Source organism: Phalangium opilio, unplaced genomic scaffold, assembly GCF_054372755.1.
Source record: "Phalangium opilio isolate 3A_F unplaced genomic scaffold, DU_Popi_V2 ptg000352l_1, whole genome shotgun sequence".
Lineage (NCBI taxonomy): Eukaryota > Metazoa > Arthropoda > Arachnida > Opiliones > Phalangiidae > Phalangium > Phalangium opilio.
The window spans coordinates 2585399-2606333 of record NW_028324228.1 but is presented as its reverse complement, the minus strand read 5'-3'; the positions used below and the strand labels follow the sequence as shown (position 1 = coordinate 2606333).

Sequence of the window (20935 nt, the reverse complement as noted above, 5' to 3'; positions counted from 1 at the left end):
TGGGGTTCGATTCGAATTATTGTATAAGTAATGGGGTTCGATTCGAATTATTGTAAATGTAACGGGTTCGATTCAAATTATTGTAAAATTAATGGAATCGATTCGATTTATTGTAAAATTTAAGGGGTTCATTCGAATTATTGTAAAATTTAAGGGGTTCATTCGAATTATTGTAAAATTTAAGGGGTTCATTCGAATTATTGTAAAAGTAATGTGTCTATTTGAAAAAAAGAATAAAAGACTGGTCAGTTACCAGTACATCTGAACAAACAAGTAACCGATATCTGAGCTACTTTCCTTACCTTTTATTACAATCATTAATAAAAACCAAGGGATTAACGCTTTTGGCCGTTTAACACGTTCACGGTCTTCCACTAGGTTTGAACTTATTTCGATCATTGCCTTATGCTCAATAATCGAAAACAATTGGGTCAAAACCACAATACTAGTGCTATAATTCTGCAAAATCTCCTTGTTTTTCGGCCTACTTTTGAGAGCCCATAACGTCGCAACGAAGCGCTTTACCCCAAAACGTCATAGGACCTTTCGGACTCCTTTTGACCCAAGGAACATGCCTGTTAATTTGTGCCAGACTTTCCAGAAACACCCTGTATACTCGTCTACGAGTCGGACTGAAGTAAAGGCCAAAAATTGTATATTCCGTCTTAAAAAAGTCTATCTATCCCTGGATAAACTTATTACCAACAGGCTAAAATTTCTTAAAATAATTTAACTCGAATCAATTTAATATCAGTTATACAATTATTCAATATAAGTGGTTTAAATTCCAATTCCAAAAAAACCCAACCACATATATTAATAAACAAGACGGCCCAAGGGCTCGTAATAGTAGCCATATCGTACGAGTGAATAGCCCCTCTATACCCTACCCTAATGAGTGGATAACCCCTCTATACCTTACCCTAATGAGTGAATAGCGCTATCTTTTTCAATGCTTAAATGATTTACCGTGCATAAAATCAGAGTGAATAGCCCCTCGATTCCCCACTCTAAACAGTGATTAAATTATAACCGTATAAATTTACTTATGCTGTAATTCTATTATTCCGGCGAATCGAAGAACAGATAGTTTTTAGTGATAATCCCCTCGATGAGTTTACAACATAGACTTATGCCGATGCACACTTATCGCATCTTATAAATTTCTAACAAGGGCTTATGCCCAGAAACTTTTGAAAGAGAAAGTTTAGTTATAGTGATTACGCATTTTAGTGATTATCCCCTCGAATTACCTTTAGCAATGCTAAAATGATCAAACGCATAACGCTCATTTAACACTATGTTAGCTCTATCTAAACCCACATTTGAATTAACCGCCAAAACGTTCCAGTCAAACATAACATAGATGACGATAGCTACCGAACGAGAACGAAACATGAGGAGCGCGGTAGAAAAATCGTTATCTATTTAATTAGCACATACATAAAAAGAAAATAAATATAAAAACCCCAAACATACAAACTCATAAGTATCCGACCCCACAGATAAAAATTCAAAAGTTTCCGACCCCACAGATTAAGAGGTACCCCACCCCATATCACCCCGACATTTTAGAGATAAAAATAAATAATAAAAAACTCGGAGTTTCTATCAAGTCTCTATGGTTTAGTGGTTAGAACGTTTGTCTACTACGTCAGAGACCCGGGTTCGATTCCCGGGTCTGACCTGAAAAAATTTTAATTATAATTAAATCTCTAACCGAGCCCAGTAACCCCTATGGGTGGGTTGTGGTAATATAAAGTTCCTTTTAAGCTAAAATCTGACGATAACGAAGCGACAACCCCGGTCACTACTACGACGGCTCGGGTCAAACTAAGAGCCTATCGTATACTACGATATGGCTAAAAATGTCTTAGTGGATTAAAACCACAAAAAGTAATAGATATTGGGTGAAACTGGAATGACGGAAGTGCAGATAATGAAAATCTTCAGTTTAGAGACTTGATTATTTTTAATGTTTATCGACTTCATACTAAATCTTCATTACTCTTCCCATGTTAACTTTGAGTAGATAAGTTATTATTTAAAACTAATTCCCAATAGACAGAAACCTTTATATTGGATTTCGAAAAACCATTTATAAAATGCGATTTATTGGGAGTCGGTCTAACGGGATGCGATTTATTGGGACATTCGATTTAGTGGGATTCTACTACATGATGTTACTCCCTTAAAACTCTTCCCCAAAATCCATCGCCGTCCAATGCGTCTATATGAGTGCGAAATAAAATCGAGTTACCTTAATTACAGTCTAAAAAACTCTTAATACTTAAAAAATTATATTATAATCGTTTTAAAAAATTATACTATAATCGTTATAAAAAATTATATTATAATCGTTTTAAAAAATTATATTATAATCGTTTTAAAAAATTATATTATAATCGTTTTAAAAAATTATATTATAATCGTTTTATTATTAATAATGTTATTTTAATGAATCTTGAAAAGGTTTGCCTATCTGGGTGCACGGCAGTGCACCCGCCAAGTTGTCGTGCACTACCAGCAATCCTTTACCCGAAACATTTCAGCCTCATTTTGACCCCCTCTTAACTCGGTACTGGGGAATAGTACACCACTCATATTTGCACCTCAAGGGCACAGTGTTAATCCTAGGAAGTCCTCCAACTTCCAGCTTTCTAACTCATTTGGTTTCTGTGATAATCCTATGTGAAAATGACACATTATGAGACTGACTGACTGACTGACTGACTGACACATCATCAAAACCTCTAGGGCATTTCCGGTGGTGCTAGAATGATGAAATTTGGCATACTTGTACCACTAAGCATACAAGCAAAGGGAAAAGTCCCAAAAGCGGGAGTTTCCCCCATTTAGCCCCTGAAATGGGGGTTTAAAATTAGAGTCATCATCTAAACCTCTAGGGCATTTCCGGTGGTGCTAGAATGATGAAATTTGGCATACTTGTACCACTAAGCATACAAGCAAAGGGAAAAGTCCCAAAAGCGGGAGTTTCCCACTTTTAGCCCCTGAAATGGGGGTTTAAAATTAGAGTCATCATCTAAACCTCTAGGGCATTTCCGGTGGTGCTAGAATGATGAAATTCGGCATACTTGTACCACTAAGCATACAAGCAAAGGGAAAAGTCCCAAAAGCGGGAGTTTTCCCCTTTTAGCCCCTGAAATGGGGGTTTAGAATTAGAATCATCATCTAAACGTCTAGGGCACTTCCGGTGTTGCGGGAATGATAAAATTTGGCATACAAGTAGGACTTAGCATACAAAGAAAGGAAAAAGTCCCAAAAGCGGGAATTTTCCCCTGTTAGCCCCTGAAATGGGGGTTTTATAATTTATATCCCCTCGTAATAGGACATTATAATTTAATTTTTTCGTCTTTTAATATTAATATTTTTTACTAATATGATTCTTTCGTATTATTGCAGAATTTATGTTTTTTACATAATGTTTTAGTAATTAAATTTTTTACTCATTTCCTTTTCATTTCGTCTGAAATGGTTCTAAGCGTGTTTTGATTCATTTAGTTTTTCTTAAATCTATTCTGTTGATTAAAAGTGTTAGTTGCCACAATATTGTGTTCTTCGAATAGAAATACGGTTAACAATTATCACAGCCCGAGAAAAAAAAAAGAAAGTTGAATGCAAAAAAGTTGAAAAAGGCAAAGCCAAGTAAAACTCTTGGAAAGAACAAATAAAAATCTAAAAGTACAAATGTTTATTTCACTTCATAATCCTACTTCTATAAATCTACAAGAACATGCACGTACAAAAAGGAGTGAAATCTCACCAAAAACATCTCTGTAAAAATATGCCAAGTTGTTTGGCCGTAAAAAGAAGTGAGATCTAAAATACGGCCAAGTTATTATCTCCAGGTGAACCAACATTTTATTCGACTTAAAACTTCTCAAGAATGTTTTTCTGACTTGGCCATTAGCATTCCAAACTTGCATCCTTCTTCTTTGCACCCGTGAAGGTTAATAACGGAAATTACAAATTTAACCACAAAGGCTTATCAAGAATATTTAACCAATTTGATTTAATATTTTAATTTCGATCCACATCTGGAATTAAACGAATCCTTGATATTCAAATGGCTAAGTCAGAAAAACATTCTTGAGAAGTTTTAACTTAAGTCGAATAAAATGTTGGTTCACCTGGAGATAATAACTTGACCGTATTTTAGATCTCACTTCTTTTTACGGCGAAACAACTTGGCATATTTTTACAGAGATGTTTTTGGTGAGATTTTCTTGGACAGCAAGAAAATAACTAAATAGTGAAATCTAAATTTTACTTATTTTTAAGTTATGTACAGCTTTTTCTCGAGTCAAGCTAAATATTCATTAAAATGATGAACTATATAAGATTGGTATCCTTAGCCAATTTGCAGAAGAGGGATTGGTCATTCTTCAAGAGAGTTTGCGGAGAGTCAAATTCCACAACTTTGCCCTGATCGAGGACCATAACCCTAATAAAAAATTAAAAGATTACAATTATGAAATTATGTAGCTGCCAGTTTTATAGGAAGGTATACTTGTCGTAGTCCAAGATAGTGTTTATTCTGTGAGCAATGGTGATGATGGTGGAGTCGGCGAAATCTTTTCTAATGGTTTCTTGAATTAAATCGTCGGTGTCCATGTCGACAGATGCCGTCGCTTCGTCCAAGATCAGGATCTTGGTGTTCCTCAACAAGGCACGAGCCAAACAGACCAATTGACGCTGCCCGACACTCAGATTATGTCCTCCTTCGGCCACAGGGTGATCCAGTCCCTGCTCGAGTGACGCCACGAAGGATTTCAGATGCGAGTGTTCCAGGGTGGCCCACAGTCGCTGGTCATCTTCTTGTCCAAATGGATCCAGATTGAGTCTGAGCGTGGCCGAGAAGAGGATGGGCTCTTGAGGGATGATAGTCAGCCGCGATCGCAAATCGGACAAGCCCAATCCCTCCACCTCCACTCCGTCTATGACGATCTGACCGCGCACCCCCTCGATGAGACGGAAGAGGGCCAGCGTCAGTGACGACTTTCCTGCGCCTGTCCGCCCCACCACGCCCACCTTCTCTCCAGCTTCGATCCTGACATTTATGTCCTTCAAGACCAAATCCAATCCTTCTCGGTATCTGGTGCTGTAGTCCTGGAATATGATTTGTCCTCGTTGAGGCCAGTCGGATGGAGGCCTATATTCTGGTTTCTCCCACTCAGCCTCTGACTCCAAATGACAGTATTCGTCAACTCTTTCTACAGAGACTGTACTGATTTCCAAACCAGTTGTTCCAACGATAAGGACCTTAATTAATTGTAGTGCCTGTAAGATAAATATATATATATATTAAGTTAGCAAAGGATTTTAGAACGAAAATAATTGTATCACGTGATATATAGAAAACGTATTTAAAGAATTCACACAGATACGACAGGTTATTGGTTTACTTTATTCTTAGCACTTACTAGATTGGCATTAATCATGATCATTCCCACTAAATCGGTTGGAAATGTTTCTTTGCTTAAAACAATAAAAATTCCTGTGCAAAAGAGTAAGCAGTTGCCCAAAAGATTGTAACGCACCGTCAGCCATCTGTAAAGAAACAGCATTTAATTCACTAGGAAACTATTCAGCTCAGATTGCCCAATAACAAGAAAACAGATTATGAAGCTTGAAAAGGTGGTGATTTTCACAGATCGCTTCTAAAATTTAACTCAAACCAAAGAATGCATTATAAACGCTTAAAAAGCACGGTAAACCCTACTTCGGAAACGAGCCATTAGCGTTGCAATTAAAAAACAAGTTGGCAAACCAAAATTAACCTCTCCGAGTCGACACGCAATTAAGAGGTTTTTCTTAAATAAATATAATTGATATCAATTATTTTAATCGTCATTAATTTAGCTTAATTATAGTTAAATCGTTTTAAGAAATTTTATTCATAAAATCATTTAAACATAGCTATTTTATGCGTTCGAATTTAAGCGTATACCTCTTTAACAATTTTTAGAAATTAAGGGTATATAGCGCGATTGATTCACTACGAATGATAAGAAAACCTCCAATTGCGTGAACCTTTGGAGGAAGCAATGCCATTGGGAGGCTAGACGTTTCTCGTAACCGTAGCCTATCGCCGCGATCACAATGGAGTTGCAGCTAATATTGCTTTTACACGTTTGCCCCGATTTGCCATCTGCGACAGACACTAAGTCAGACAGACCTCTTCGTGACGTCATGGTCACTTGGAGAGGTAATGATCGGTTCAAAAAATACCTTTGCGTCATGTTCATCATGTAATTAGCGGCAGTGCACTCGTCGATCAGTTTCAGGAAGTGACCTTCGAAGTTCTCTCCAGCGTTACAAGCCCTTATAACAGTGCTACCAGCCACTGATGCTCCCACATGCGAAAACAGAAAAGAATTTCTCGCGCTAGTTATTCGCTTCAGTTGACGATTACTTGCCATCAAGAAACGCTGAAAAAGACGTCGGAACACATGAGAGAAAATTATACCGCGCAAGGAGCACGGCGAACACGCGGGTAGTTAGGTTTGACATTTATGATCAGTACTTTTCCACCCCATCTTAAGCTTATAAAAATCGACCAGCATTTGTGCTACTTAATTTTTCAGTTTCGCTGAAGGATTAAACAATTTTGCGCTTTGGGTTTAAGATAGTGAGTGAACCGCGTATCTGCAGTTCCCTAAATAGCAATTCCAAAAAACAGCGGCGTTGTTCAAAACTACTGTTTTGGGAAATAATAGTAGTAAACTAAGTACTGAACAATTCTCAATCGTATACTTACCTCACCTAAGTTTTACTATTCTGTTACTACTGAGGTTTAAATAACCAAAGCAAGCCTAACCTACCCTTACCAGACGGTCCAGACCTAATAATATTGGGGTTCAACCTAATACTATTGAGGTTCAAATAAACAAAGGAAAGCTAACCTAACATTTCATGACTTTCCGAACAGGTTACAGTACGCCTCTAAGACACCTGCATTTTTTGTAATGCTAATTTCTCAATGAAATTTTTCACAGATCTGGGTTATTTTACCCAAAGTTTTATATTAATTTGGGAAGATTTCCCTTTGTCGAGTTCATTCAGGCAACTTTACCAAAAATATAACGCTGCCATCCACAATCAAATATTTCCCAATTTAACATCGACAATTTGCAGGTTAAAAACAATTAATTAGACTGAATTCAAATTCTTACCTGAAGCAAAAAGTATCCAACAATGACAGAAACACAAGGAATTATAAATAATGGTAAGTAAACTGCATTTGTTAAATTGGAAAGAACTATATACATAAATGAGAAACAAGTCATTCTCAACAACGAAGGTAGTTGCTGGTCGAGTGTGTCGATATCTTGCGAGAACCGATTAAGTATCCTTCCAATGGGGGTCGTGTCAAAGAAGGACATGGGAGCACGAGATACACTGTCGAGCATTTTCACGTGTAAAGCGTTTGTCGCTCGTAGGCTGCGAATGAGCATGACGAATGAATTCAAAAATGCCGAAATTGATGAGCCTAGACCTAAAACCAATAAGACCGCTATACGGGTAGTCTTTAATTCTGGGTTCGCTTTTACATCTTCTATCGTGTCCGCGCACCAAAGCGACAGCCAGTACACCGACGCCAAATTAAAGGTCGGAGCGCTGGCAAGTGTAAATAGCAACAGTACACACCATATCACACCAAAGGCTTTAAAATAGTGTTTATATGCCGCCAGCGGTGTCTGCAAATAAGAAAATTGTTATTGACTTTTTACTACTAAGGATGGTCTACTAAACAGATCCAAGAAGTAATAAACCTATAAGAAGGCTTAAATTAGCCAGGTTTTAGGCTTATACTCTTACGCCGGTGTGAGTGGACAAGAAAGCCTCACTCCTGTATGTCATAACTCTGCTTTTTCCCATTGTGTTCTGTGGGGGTAGTTCATACAGACGCGAATGACGTATTTCCGACAAGAGAAAAAAGGACTTGGTGCTACCTCCGGTGCCGAAACGGTACGGGATTGTTTTTTTAATTTTCATTAACAACATAGTTAAATATTCTGAACCTTATTTTTTTATTTTGAATACGTGTCCCTACGTGAAAATCGATCCCTAATTATTTCTAAATCAAATCGAGTGTATTATTCTTCTGATATCATGAGTTCCAAAAACCAAACCAAGGCTTAACGAAAAGGTAAAAGACATAGATGGTGGAAAACACAGAGTAAGATATAATATTAAGTCCCGCCTCCCTTCAATACATTGAAGGGGTTTTGTCGACAATCACACGTGCACCAGAGGCGAATTTAATCCTTCTTATAGGAATATTTCTTCTTGATAGAACTCACTCTTCCTTTTTTGAGCGTCTCTTTCGTCATAAGTATCGCCTCATTTTTATCCGATGCTTTTCCGTTGGATGCAACATGATATTTCTCTACACCAGTATTTAACTTACTACAAAAATGGGATGATCAAACTGATTGGCACAATCCATTCAAAAGAGTTCTTATTCATTGGCAATCTCTACCTGCAGTACAACTGCCTGTAGATATAGCCCCTATTTTCTCACCACAATTTTTCATTATCCTCGTCGTTCATGTGTTCTGCAAAATATTCTCTGGCCATTCCCTCACGGCTCATGATTTCATTGTACGTTCCCTTCTCGATAATTTGGCCGCCGTTCATGAAGTAGATCTGGTCCATTTGCCGTATGAAGCTTAAGTTATGAGTCACCAACACTCGGGTCTGTAATGTTGAAGAGGAATTTGTCGAACTACTTATAAGCCTATAGCGTCGCCTACTTTGTTTCTGAGCAATCCATTTGGTCCGATGACTTCGTTGAAGAGATGCTTAGCCACGTGCGAGTCAACCGCACCCAACGGGTCATCCAAGAGGTAGACATCGTCATCGCGATAAATTGCTCTTGCCAAGTTGATCCTTTGTTTTTGTCCACCACTCAAGTTGATACCCTGTAATGTATATTAAGTTAACACTTGTCCAATGCAAGTGACTCTAAAATCTAAACAAATATATCCACCGAAATTGTCAGAGGTTACTGTTGAGAGTGTTTGGTAAATAAGAACGTATAATAGAAAAAATAATCTTTAACTCTCTCTTAACGTTTTAGCCCTAACGATGATAATGGAGTAGTAAACAGTATCGATTTCTATGAACGCAGTACGGATGTTGTGAATACGTTTGCTTCGATTTGCCAACTGGGAAAGCGATGACAGATATAGACAGACAAGACACACAGACACATCCAGTTTAATAGCTCTCCGTGACGTCATCGTCACTTGGAGAGGTAAAAACTGCCGAAATCAATTGATAATAAAATTCAAAAGTAAACAGCAACATTGGCTAAACGCTCCTAAAACTTTCAAACTATTGAATAAATCTAGCAATCATTAGGGCTACCGGCATTATCAATTAGTTGCTTAAGCACAAAATAATTGAACACATTTTTAATTGAGTATGTCACTCGAACCAGAGAGAATTTATAATAGGGAGTGAAGCTCTTTCCCTTGACAGTGCTAAGTACAATCAGGGAGAATTTATAATAGGGAGTGGAAACTGAGGAATATTATGAAGCTCAAATATTACGTGATTAACAAAACTGGCCAGGTCTATTTCCGGTACTATTTTTGTGGCCCCTCCCTCTCTAGGGTGGGTCTAGAATGTTGCGGGAGGGTCTAGGGGAGATGGACACTACCTTTTTAGGGAAAGGGAAACGTCTGACTTAAAATAACTCCAAATGGCGCCAGTCGCACTCGAGATCGAGAACCCTTATTGGGTAATTGTACAACCAACAGTGATTGAGGGCAAACTTTAAAATTGAAGGAGATTCATGTGACCACTCCCTATTATAAATTCTCTCTGATACAATGTAGCTCAAACAAGTAGGCTGCGACGCTTAAACTGGCCAGGTAAATTTCCGGTCACATGATTCTACTTTAATTTTAAAGTTTGCCCTCAGTCACTGTTGAATGTACAATTACCCAATAAGGGTTCGCGATTTCGAGTGCGACTGGCGCCATGAGGAGTTATTTTAAGTCAGATGTTTCTCTTTCCCTAAAAAGGTAGTGTCCATCTCCCCTAGACCCTCCCGCAACATTCTAGACCCACCCTAGAAAAATAGTACCGGAAATAGACCTGGCCAGTTTTGTTGATCACGTGATTTTTGAGCTACATAATATTCCTCAGTTTCCACTCCCTATTATAAATTCTTTCTACTACCTTCATAGTTTTTGATACGTACTCTTTCTCCGATCTCTGTTTCATCGTCAGCGGGAAGCTGGTCGAGATCAGATTGGAGGGCGCACGCGCTTATGACGTTATTGTATCTTTCTTGGTCCATGTCGGCAACGAAGAGAATATTCTCTCTGAGTGAGGCGTTCTGGATCCAGGGTTGTTGAGTGACATATCCCACTCTCCCGACCACTCTCACCTCTCCCTCGGCCTTCTGAATCTCAGAAACCAAAGCGGACAAGAGAGAAGACTTGCCACAACCCACAGGACCCACTACGGCCACCAACGAACCACGGGAAACTTTCAAATTGATGTCCTGAAGAGTCGCTGGATCTTCCAGGTTCCAATGAAACGTTCCCTTCTGAATCTCAATTACTGAAGTTTGATAAAATCAATGTAATCATGGTGTTTAAAATATTTATGTACAAAAAATGGGCTATGTAGTTCAGAATCTGAATTCAATCAGAGTTTTTTTTACAATGACATACCATATACGGTGTCGCTAGTCAAATGCTCCACGTAATCCTTGGCTTCCCCGCGATTTAACATCTGAGCAATTCTCTTTACGGAGACATGAGTCTGTGAAGAACAATTAACGCAACTTCAGTGGCTAAATCCTATTGCTTTAATTAGATGAAGTGTCAATTGTGCAATCTAGTTAATTTCTTATTTTCTAAACAAAGCATCTGCTCGCCATGGAAAACGATTTTTTTCCGAATATTAAAATAGTTCAGTTATCACAACTACCAATAAAATGAACTACGCACACGCGGTAGTGATTGAGCGAAGCTTTCATTGTAAAATCTGAACTCGCTTCAACGCATTTTTTCAGTAACTACTAAAGAGAGTCAATTTAATTTTTGCTGTTCCACACACAAAACAGTGGATATAAAGGACAGATGAAAATGCTTCCATAAATCGCCTTTTGAAATTTTATATGTTAACGTTACGTTAAATGTGCTATTTTCCTTTTTTTTCTACACTATCAACTCCGGCTTGGAATTACCAAGCATCGAAAAATAAATTACAGGCCACGTTCAACAACCCTCAACGGTAATATCAGTTTTTCTCCTTTGCGTTTGTATTGTCACCGCAACGTCATAGGTTGCTGAGCAAATGTTTGATGCTTTGTTCCGTTTCGATTAAAATAGCGTCTGCTGCAACGTATTCAAACAGCTCGCGAAACACCAAAACTTAACTAGTAAATCTAAAATTTTATTAATTTCAAAAAGAATCGGGGTAAAACTCTTTGAAAGCAAATTGAATGGATTCTTAGTAATATTTAGGCTTGTGTAAGTACCCGGTACCAGGAAGTATTCGAATATTTAAAAAATGATTGGTGGTAATTGTCACTCAAATCAATCTTCTTTTTGCTTCGGACAATATTACAATGTATCGCAGACGTCCCCGTATATATTCAAACACTTATTATGTTTTTAGTAGAATAATAATAATAATAAATGTGCTTGAAAACGATCTTACCAAAACTAAGGTGTTTATTAAATCAGGAAACGTGAGCATTGACGCCGCTATTAATCGTACCAATTGAAAGGACACAAAAGCTTTCCTCATTGTGAGATCGTTGTCTTCGTCAATTAACACATACATTGCGAAACACGGTGAACTAATCTGAATATTTAGAAAAATATCTGTAAGAAATGAAACAAATTTAGAGTACGACTTGGAGTTTAAGAGCAGGGTATTGACATAATGGTTTCCGTTTTGAATAAGATTTGCCCCCACACCGGGAACGTATTCCCCTTCAACCTCTGTTCTCACTCCAAGGACGCACTGTGAAATGGTGTCGTTTCTCTTCAGTTCCACTTTTGTGATCGTACCAAAATCGGTATGATATTTGCTATAAAAAGGTTTATTCCTTGGAAGAACGCTTGCTTCTTTAGAACCGCAATTTCTTTTTTCCTGATCTCAAGCACGATTCTTTGGAACGACCTTTCCCAGGCGTACAATTTCAAGACGCGGATTCCGTTCAAGATTTCACTCATCATTTTCAATCTGTTGTCTTTCAGCTTCATCAGATCTATCTAATAAACGATATAAATAAATAGAAAATTATTATTATTATTATTAAAGGCCAAAATTCCGCCTGTGCTAATCGGCAGTTCCCAGAAGTGCCGTTTCCGAGATAGCAACTCCGATTCAAAAAAAAGGAAGAAAAATGTTGGGAAACCAAAATAAACCTCTCTGAGTCGAGACCTAATTAAGAGGTTTTTCTTAAATAATTAAATAAATATATATTAATTCTTTCAATCGTCAGTAATTTACCTTAATTCTAGTTAAATCGTTTTAAGAAACTTTGTTCCTAAAATAATTTAAAACTTAGCTATTGTTGAAGCTTGAACTCAAGCGTAACTTGCCTCATTTTTGGAAATTTGGGGTATATAAGGCGATTGATTCGCAATAAATGATAAGAAAACCCACTATTGCATGATCCTTTGTTGGTACACTTACCATTGGGAGGCTAGACGTTTCTCGTAACCCTAGCCGATCGCCGCGTACTAAATCCTAACGATGGGAGTAGAAGCCATAATTGCTTTCTAAGAAAACACGTTTGCTCCGATTTGCCAACTGTGAACGCAGTGACAGGCAGACACACACAGACACGTCCAGTATAATACCTCTCCGTGACGTCTTTGTCACTCGGAGAGGTAAAAACAGCGGCGTTGTTCAAAACGGCTGTTTAAGTAATACCGGCTGCTGTTTTAATTATAGCAGCCGCTGTTTTTGTGATTAGCAGTTTTAAAATAAAGTTTTGAAGAATTCTCAATCTAACCAAACCTAACTTAACCTCACCTAACCTAATACTGATGGAGCACAAATAACAAAATTTAACCTGATCCAATTAACCCCGACCTAGTACAATAAACGACCACTGTTTTTCACATCCCGGAAGCACTGCTCTTTACTGAACTGCTGTAACGGTGCGTCGCGTTTACGAAAACCGCTTTATAGAGAACTGCTTTAACGGCTAAACTGCGTTTTTGGGAAACCGCTATTTAAACAAACGCGGTTACATAGACCGTTATTAAGGAATTCGCTTATACGGGAACAGCTTATATAATGGCTTCCCACTAAGGGTGTAGTGCTGGTTTATAATATTCAACCTATAGACAATTTAAACAGTCAAACTGTAGTTCTTTAGCCCAAGTGTTCATGAATGTTCATTTGTTTTTGAAATCTTGGTATTCGCAAAACCCTCCGAGGTTTAAAGTAGTATATTAAAGTGAAAGCAATTAACATTATCCAACACCAGGAATATAAGTTAACAATCAGCAAATAATTTGTGAGTTTTCGGTTGCCTGAATCTCAAACCAAGAACGGGTGTGGGGGTGAGTAGGTGAGTAGAAGAAATTGATTTACTAAAATATACACTTAGTAAATCTCTATTGTGATCTCGAATACGATCTAGCATGAACCTATATAACTATGAATATACAGCTCTATCATATGCCCCTTCTATCATGTCGATTTGGTTTGGGTGTTACCCTCCTGGCTTTGACGCTTTTTGCGTAGCCAATCACGAGACAAGAGGAAGTGACGTTTCGAATTTACACCCCCCCGATTCGCCCTCCCTTCTCCCGCTCCTAACACTAGCAGACACATGACTAATGTCTTCGCTAAGCCCCGCCCAAACCTTTTCGAGAGGTTAGATAGCGTTACGCAGCTGTATATTCATAGTTATATAGATTCATGGATCTAGTGATGTTTAATTGGATAAAATTACCTGCAATTCTTTGTATTTCTTGGTGCTCAGGTAGCTAAGTGGAACCAAAACAACAATTGGTACGATTCCTGCAAAGGCTGAATATCCCAGTTCTTGATACATGAAAACGAAGCACAAAATTACTTGCAGTGGAACCGACCACAAAAGGCTCAGTTGCGACGACAGAATTTGGAATCTGTTGGTGTCGACGTACATCGTGTTAAGTATTTCACCCATTGTCAAGTCACGTCTGTCGATACTTGCCAAACGAAATGTCTGTTTCAAAGAGTATCATTTTTTATCGTTCCATATTTACTATCAAGATAACACCAGAAGTCCATTAAATTAGCCTAGGAAGTAACCAAAAGCGAGGTTTGGGACTCCCCTCTCATGTGTAGAAATACTGAAGAAGGGCGACACATTCGCCACCTCGCGATAATTTTTCTCAGATCTCCGGTTTAGGTGCGACTCCTACGCCAAAATTTGCCCTATTGAGAGAGAAAAAACTATTGGCTGAAAATGAACACTGTATCTCTAAAGGGGTCGGAAACGCCCCCTTCCACTGTAAAACCGAGCCCTCTTTAGCATAGAATCAGGAGAAGGGATGGGGGGTGTGAATTTTGGAACAGTCAAGGTCATTTAATTTTTTCTATTGAAAAAAAAATTTTTAACGACCGTGGCCGTTCCTTTTTTTATTTTTTTATAAAGCAAACAATCTACCTTTTAGAGATCCAGCGTTCATGGGCTGAAGAAGTCACGCCCCGCTCACGTCAAAAAAGACTTCCTAGAGAGGAGCTCGAGATTTCTAACAGTGTTAGGAAAGGGGGAAAATTTAACCCCCTATCCATGTAGTTAGATGGAGTTCTTACCCCAGCAGAGACGTTCGCTATACCAGCTTTTGTAATTCTTTACTTCCTTGGCTAATTTAATTCACTTCTGATAACACTAACTCACTTTCTTGTAAAGAACGTGCATGGTGGCAGATTTGAGCCTCAGTCCTATTTTAGTGTGAAAAATGGCGCTTCCTTCTTGTAACAGAGATTGCAAGACACCGGCCAGACCGTAAATGCAAACGTAGAAAATACCCTTCCATGAAGGTTCTTCGCTCGTAAGGAAATCAATTATGACACTAAAGGTAGAATGGAATAAACTTGATAAATTGTTGAACAACGAAGTGAAAGAGCAGGTGAAAACTCTTTCCTCTTTCCCTAAGGTTTATCCTCAAGAACGTATCGTCAAAAACTTATAAGCACAGAACAGTTTGATTCAGATTCAAATCACTTTCAGGGCAAATCAAACTTTTCCATGGATAACTCCATTTTTGAGCATCGCTATTTTGCCGTTTACTATTGTGGTGTGAGGTAATATAGTATACGCCATATCACTATACCCATAGATCTAAGATTAGTACATGTCACTATAGCTGAACCAAAGTAACGAAGTATTTATACCAGAACACTGACTGGGTAAAATCTTAAACCACAACTCGAGGAAAGATCGTTTTTGCAAAAACTTCTTATCGATAGAAATATATTTGAATCCCTAAACCGGCCTACCAAATAACAAGTTCATTTGCTGTATCAAGTCTTATTACATTTTCCCTTACTTTATGAAGGTACACAAAAGTTACAACCTTCTTAAGCATAATTAATGTTTATCGACTCTTTTCCACTTCCCGTGCTTCTCGAAGAGCACTAAATTTTATTCATATAAACCGAAAATGTAATGTTTGGTAATATAATCCGGAGTATTTATCATACCTTTGGGGAGAACGAAAATTGGACTAAGCGCGTTTGGCTGAAGCACACAAAAAGCCTTCGGGGGAATTTTAACATTGGGGCAAATGACATTAGGAGAAACAGAGGGACACCTTCGAGATTCTTCTGTAATCACTTGTGACGTCTCGGATACAGTTAAAAAGTAAACGAACTTACCCTAACAAAAGGGGTGATGCAAAAGACGTCACATCGGAGAGAACTTGCAAGACCACTCCAGCAGTCAGACAAGGTCCAATTGTTCTCAACAACGGCCAAGAGATCGATTTGCTTTCTTTTTTTGGTCTGCTTCGTTCTCCGGAAGAGCTTTTCATTTTAATTTGATCGCTATCATTATTGGTCTTCGCTTGGGATCTCAAGTGTTTTTCAAAAATACGTGAGACAGTTATCGCTTGTTCAGAGTGATTCAGGTCGAACACGTCCGATGGCTCTAGGGTTTTCTTCCAACCTTTCCATAGTGCGCTACAATTCGATTAAAAACCGCCATTTAGAAAAAAGGAATGAAGAACCATTTTGTTCTTAATTCATGTCAGGGATAGATTTAATTTTAGAATTAGGAACGGAGAACGGTTTGTATTTACTTCAGGCCGACTCATAGCCCAGTATAGAGCCCGTCCCTCCAACACGTAACGAAAACTTAAAATTATCTTATTGACTCACTTAAACTACGTTTTGATGACGTTTCTGACGGGGACGGCGAAAAATACGTAGTTCTTTTATACCTCTGTCGCTATGACCCGCCGCTTCTTTCATGCCCCCCTCTACTTCCCGGGGAAGGGGATCCGAGACTTTCACGCGCGCCCAGATTACTCTGTTCTCCATTCCCACTTCTAAAATTAAATCTATCCCTGTTCGAGTCTTTTTTGATCATTCATAGACCTACCTGTTGAGCCATGTATGTACCATACGTGAACAAAACGATGCATCCTCTTCTTTTGATTTCTAAAGGTTTAAAATATAATTTTTTAAATCATTTTAATACAAACAATGATAAAAAATTTCTCTCGAATATATGAGTAAAACATTGGATCAGAAAACATTATTTCTCATATGTTTTTTATTCTCGACTCGAGTTGACTCCTTAAAAAAACTTATTCTTTAACAAAATAGCGAAGAGAAGTAGTGCATAATACCCAATATAAAAAATTTCTTACTCAAATATGTGAGCAATATTTTTAAGAGTATTACCCATTCGTCTTCGATCATGTATTTCCGTTTATCGAAGTACGGTGCAGTGTCACTCAGTGTGTTCAGTACGAAGGTAACTACTACTAAAGGATAAATTACCGACTCAATTACCAGTTCGAAGTATTCATCTTTGTCGTTCTGAAAAATAATGAATTTTTTTAAGGCCTTACAACTATTAGTAAATATAAACAACAACCATTACTAACTTGGAAATAGTATTTCATGATCGCTGATCTCAGTGTTATTGTTTTGCTTAGCGTAAAGAGAAACCAAAACAAGGCAAGGATTCCCGACAACATCGCACCGCCCCCTCTGCCGTAAACTATCAGCAACAATACCAGAATCTGAAACAAGGGTACTCAAATTATTTTACCAAATACAAGTCTTAACGTAGAGAAGATGTTACCAGAACTACTTCCTTACATAAGTTACGAACTGAAGGACTAGCGCTAAATTGTCAACAACTTGAAAATCTCCATGGTAAATTTGTTCTCCAAATTTTAAAACGCTAATTGAGGCAAGTAACGAAACCAAGAGCTGGAACGATAAAGAAGCAAGCTATATCTATTGAGCTATCTCAGTTGTGACGTCATTGTCCAGGTGAAACGTCACAGGATTAGCTTTCTATGGGCAAATAGCATGAGTGATGTCACACTAATGCTTATGATATATGAACCCTATCCCATGATCATACGATGCTCCAAAGTTTAGCTTATTCATTTAACAGATTACAATTATATCTCAAATCAATAACATGTCTTGAAGAGTTTCTGTAACATAGAGATTATGCGTTCGAAATTCAGGTTTACGTCTCAGATGGTTAAAAATAACGCAAAACTTTGGATTGTCGCAGTTCAATTTTACAAACACCTAGTGTAATTGATAATCCGGATGACAATAGTTGATTAGTAAGTTTAATAGACCCTTTTCAAAAGTTAAAGGTAAAATAGAGGCTAGTGTTTCACCATCTTGTTATCTTAAGACAGAAATTTCGGTTTGTGAATCGAAAGGCGTTAAACATGACTTCAAACAAAAGTAATTTAGGGGACTGTGAACTTTGAAGCCCTATACTTTCGTCTGTGCATCCAAATGGCGGATGTTGCGTCTTAATTCCCTATATAAAGCAGACAACACTGCGGCCTTGCTTTTGAAAAGGGTATATTCCTTTAAGAGGTCATTTCGAAAGAGATTCTCAGTGAGGAGCTAATTTTCTTTAAAGAAAAAGATCCCCGGAACTGAATGATCATAAGTGCTCATTGAATATAGAAGGACTTACACATTTTATAATTGCTAGATGAGAAGTGCGAATGCTTTTCCGTTCCGATTTCGTGATCAGCGATATCTCCAAGGGAAGAAACAACCATAATACAGCGCATGGCACCCAGACCAATATGGTCCTTTGGAAACACGGCGAGAAATCGGGGTTATCCGTGTACCATGTTAAATTGGCGTCCTATTAAAGACACTTACATTCTCCATAATTAGAAAAAACATCGCGTAGAATCTTGCTAGAACTGATTCCTTAATCTAAGGGTATGGCAGAGCTGGTGAAGTAATCAAGGCGTGACATACCCAAAATTTAGATTGACAAAACTGATCCATTTAAAAAATAAGAAGAATTAAATTGTCAAAGAGCTTAATTCCGAGGCTCGTAACTGTGCGGCTTTTAGACGACTGAAATATCACTATATCTTTTGGAAAAACAGTTTTCGATCGCTTAATCCCCTACATAGCAAGTACTTCAACCTAGTTCGTAACATATGTTTATTGCAAAGTGTATACATGTACAGAATTAAAGTGATTCAAAACCAAAATAATATAGACCTCACGTTAAAAATAAAATCTTCTTATAAAAATCGCTGATAACAGGCACTGCTCGCCGTTCATATATCATACAACAGTGGCTGAAATAATCCACTGAACTGAGACGTATAATCGAGTGTTCTAGATTATTAACCTTTTGATAAAACGCTACAGTTGACTTTTATATATAAATCTAAAGAAGATAATCGTTTAATTTGATAAAGCTATAAAAGAATAATATATGTATAATTGTTTACGGCTATTTAGTTACATTAAATCACGTCTCTTAGGCTTACGGCAACAAATCGGGGCAGATCCAAATCTGAACCTAGGGCCTAGTGCGCCTTTGCAACATCCGGGAGCTTAAGATTAACTCCTTTCACGTCAAACTTCAAACACAGCCTCCGTTTAAGCCGCGTTCTGGGCGATATCACGATAAACAGCAAAAAACAAATGGTACTACTAAACACAAACATAGGACAAGTTGGGAAAACCAAAATATTACCTCTCCGTGTCAAGAAGATTATATAAACTTAAGTATCCAATGAAAACGTTATGTTTCTGAGTTGGGGTTTCCCATTTTTGTTGTTGTTTTGAAAAATATATCGCAATGCACGGGCCTTGATAGATATAGGAGGCAATGAATGAAATATATCACAATGCACGGGCCTTGATAGATATAGGAGGCAATGAATGAAATATATCACAATGCACGGGCCTTGATAGATATAGGAGGCAATGAAGGAAATATATCGCATGCACGGGCCTTGGTAGATATAGGAGGCAATGATAATCTCTCTCTTTGCACGAGAGGTTTATCTTTAATATTTAAATAAATATAATTATTTTTAATTATTTTAATCTTCAATAATTAACATTAATAATAGTTAAATCGTTTAAAATAAAGTTATACCTATTATCTTCTCAAACTTTGCTAATATTGACGTTTAAAGTGAAGGGTACCCCTCTTGCCCGCTTTTTTCAAATTTGGGGGTATTCGTTTCCATTATAATAGTAAGGAAAAAGCGCAATTGCGAAAACCTTTGGTGGCGATCCCACCTTAGGGAGGCTAGACGTTTCTCGTAACCCTAGCTGATCGCCGCGTATATCCTAAAACCAAACGATGATAATGGAGTAGAAGCCAATGATACAGATTGGTGTCTATGTGGAATAGACGGAAGACCAGTGGATGGTGGTGTTAGAAGCCAGTGTAAGTGCAGACTGGTGTAAATGTGGGATTGACAAAGAACAGAAGATGGTGGTGATTAGAAGCCAGTAAGAACAGACTGGTGTCCGTGTGGGATGGACAAAGACCAGAAGATGGTGGTGATTAGAAGCCAGTAAGAACAGACTGGTGTCCGTGTGGGATGGACAAAGACCAGAAGATGGTGGTGTGAGAACTCAAGTAGAGGAGCCATTTCCGTGACTGTGAAAGCAGTTCGGAAATGGCCAACACGTTTGCTCCGATACGCAAACTGCGAACGCGGTCACGTGGGTGTAACAACGGACAGACAGACACACACACACACACACACACAGACAGACAGACACACAGACAGACACGGCCGTTACAGAACCTCTCCTGGACTACGTCACACGGAGAGGTAAAAAGTTTTCAAGGCCCCAATATAATCCCGCTGTTAACAAGAAGGCCCAATCTGGGTTCTTTTCAACGTTTACACTCACTAGTCACTGGAATGTCATTAATTTATTATGAAAAGACCCCGGCTTTATTAACTATTTTTAATTTTACTATTTGAATATTATAATTATATTAGCGATATATGATTTTTTTCGCTACGTTAATTTATGTTTATAAGTGACATAAATTTATTTCGAAAATAAATTGAACAATATTATTTATTTCCACCTCTCATTCATTTAAATCAGAACTAACCCTTTGAGAAAGAAAACATTAGTTTGCCCTTATGCGTAGAGTACGTCTATATCAGTTTAAACTCTTACCTATAGTGTTTTCCTTCTTCGCCAGCCACCAAGTGTAATCGGTTTACACACTGCTTAGGAAAATTTATTAATGAAATAAATTATTATTTTATAAATAATAAACTGCGTAGAGTTTGCAAGTTCTCTCCCCGCTTGTTAAAGGAGTTTTCCTCCGCGGTCTAACCCGGTTTCTCCTTTCCATCAAAGCTTGCTGAGGTTAACGGTAATAGTTAGTATAGGGCGCTGTCGGTTAGCTGTGGCATAGGGGCTAGCCACC

General features: G+C 38.0%; 1 protein-coding gene across 2 annotated transcripts; it reads right to left on the bottom strand.

Annotated features, from left to right (window-relative positions):
• Nucleotides 1-4273: 4273 nt before the first annotated feature.
• LOC149602856 (ATP-binding cassette sub-family C member 1-like) lies at nucleotides 4274-18623 on the bottom strand. Of its 2 annotated transcripts, XM_089860374.1 has the most exons (21): nucleotides 18484-18623; nucleotides 18188-18364; nucleotides 17335-17448; nucleotides 17118-17255; nucleotides 16912-17049; nucleotides 16607-16665; nucleotides 15883-16185; nucleotides 14903-15077; nucleotides 13970-14224; nucleotides 12066-12269; nucleotides 11710-11856; nucleotides 10716-10806; nucleotides 10238-10602; nucleotides 8781-8948; nucleotides 8549-8724; nucleotides 8328-8433; nucleotides 7197-7721; nucleotides 6253-6452; nucleotides 5445-5571; nucleotides 4532-5301; nucleotides 4274-4465 (listed from the first exon to the last, which is right to left on the bottom strand). In XM_089860374.1, exons 1-21 carry the CDS (start codon nucleotides 18511-18513, stop codon nucleotides 4354-4356), a joined length of 4380 nt encoding a protein of 1459 aa, XP_089716500.1. In that variant the 5' UTR covers nucleotides 18514-18623; the 3' UTR covers nucleotides 4274-4353. The 2 variants fall into 2 exon arrangements, with proteins under 2 accessions (XP_089716500.1, XP_089716501.1); XM_089860375.1 differs by lacking the exons at nucleotides 17335-17448; nucleotides 18188-18364; nucleotides 18484-18623 and having other exon boundaries at nucleotides 17108-17233.
• Between the last annotated feature and the right edge of the window lie 2312 nt (nucleotides 18624-20935).

Excerpts from the sequence above, each read along its gene's own strand:
- LOC149602856 (XM_089860374.1), bottom strand. The coding sequence starts at position 18,513 with ATGGATCAGTTTTGTCAATCTAAATTTTGG. Across the intron at positions 17,256-17,334 it reads TCCTTCAGTTCGTAACTTAT|ATTCTGGTATTGTTGCTGAT; the intron begins GTAAGGAAGTAG and ends CCCTTGTTTCAG. Across the intron at positions 8,949-10,237 it reads AAACAGAGATCGGAGAAAGA|GGTATCAACTTGAGTGGTGG; the intron begins GTACGTATCAAA and ends TATACATTACAG.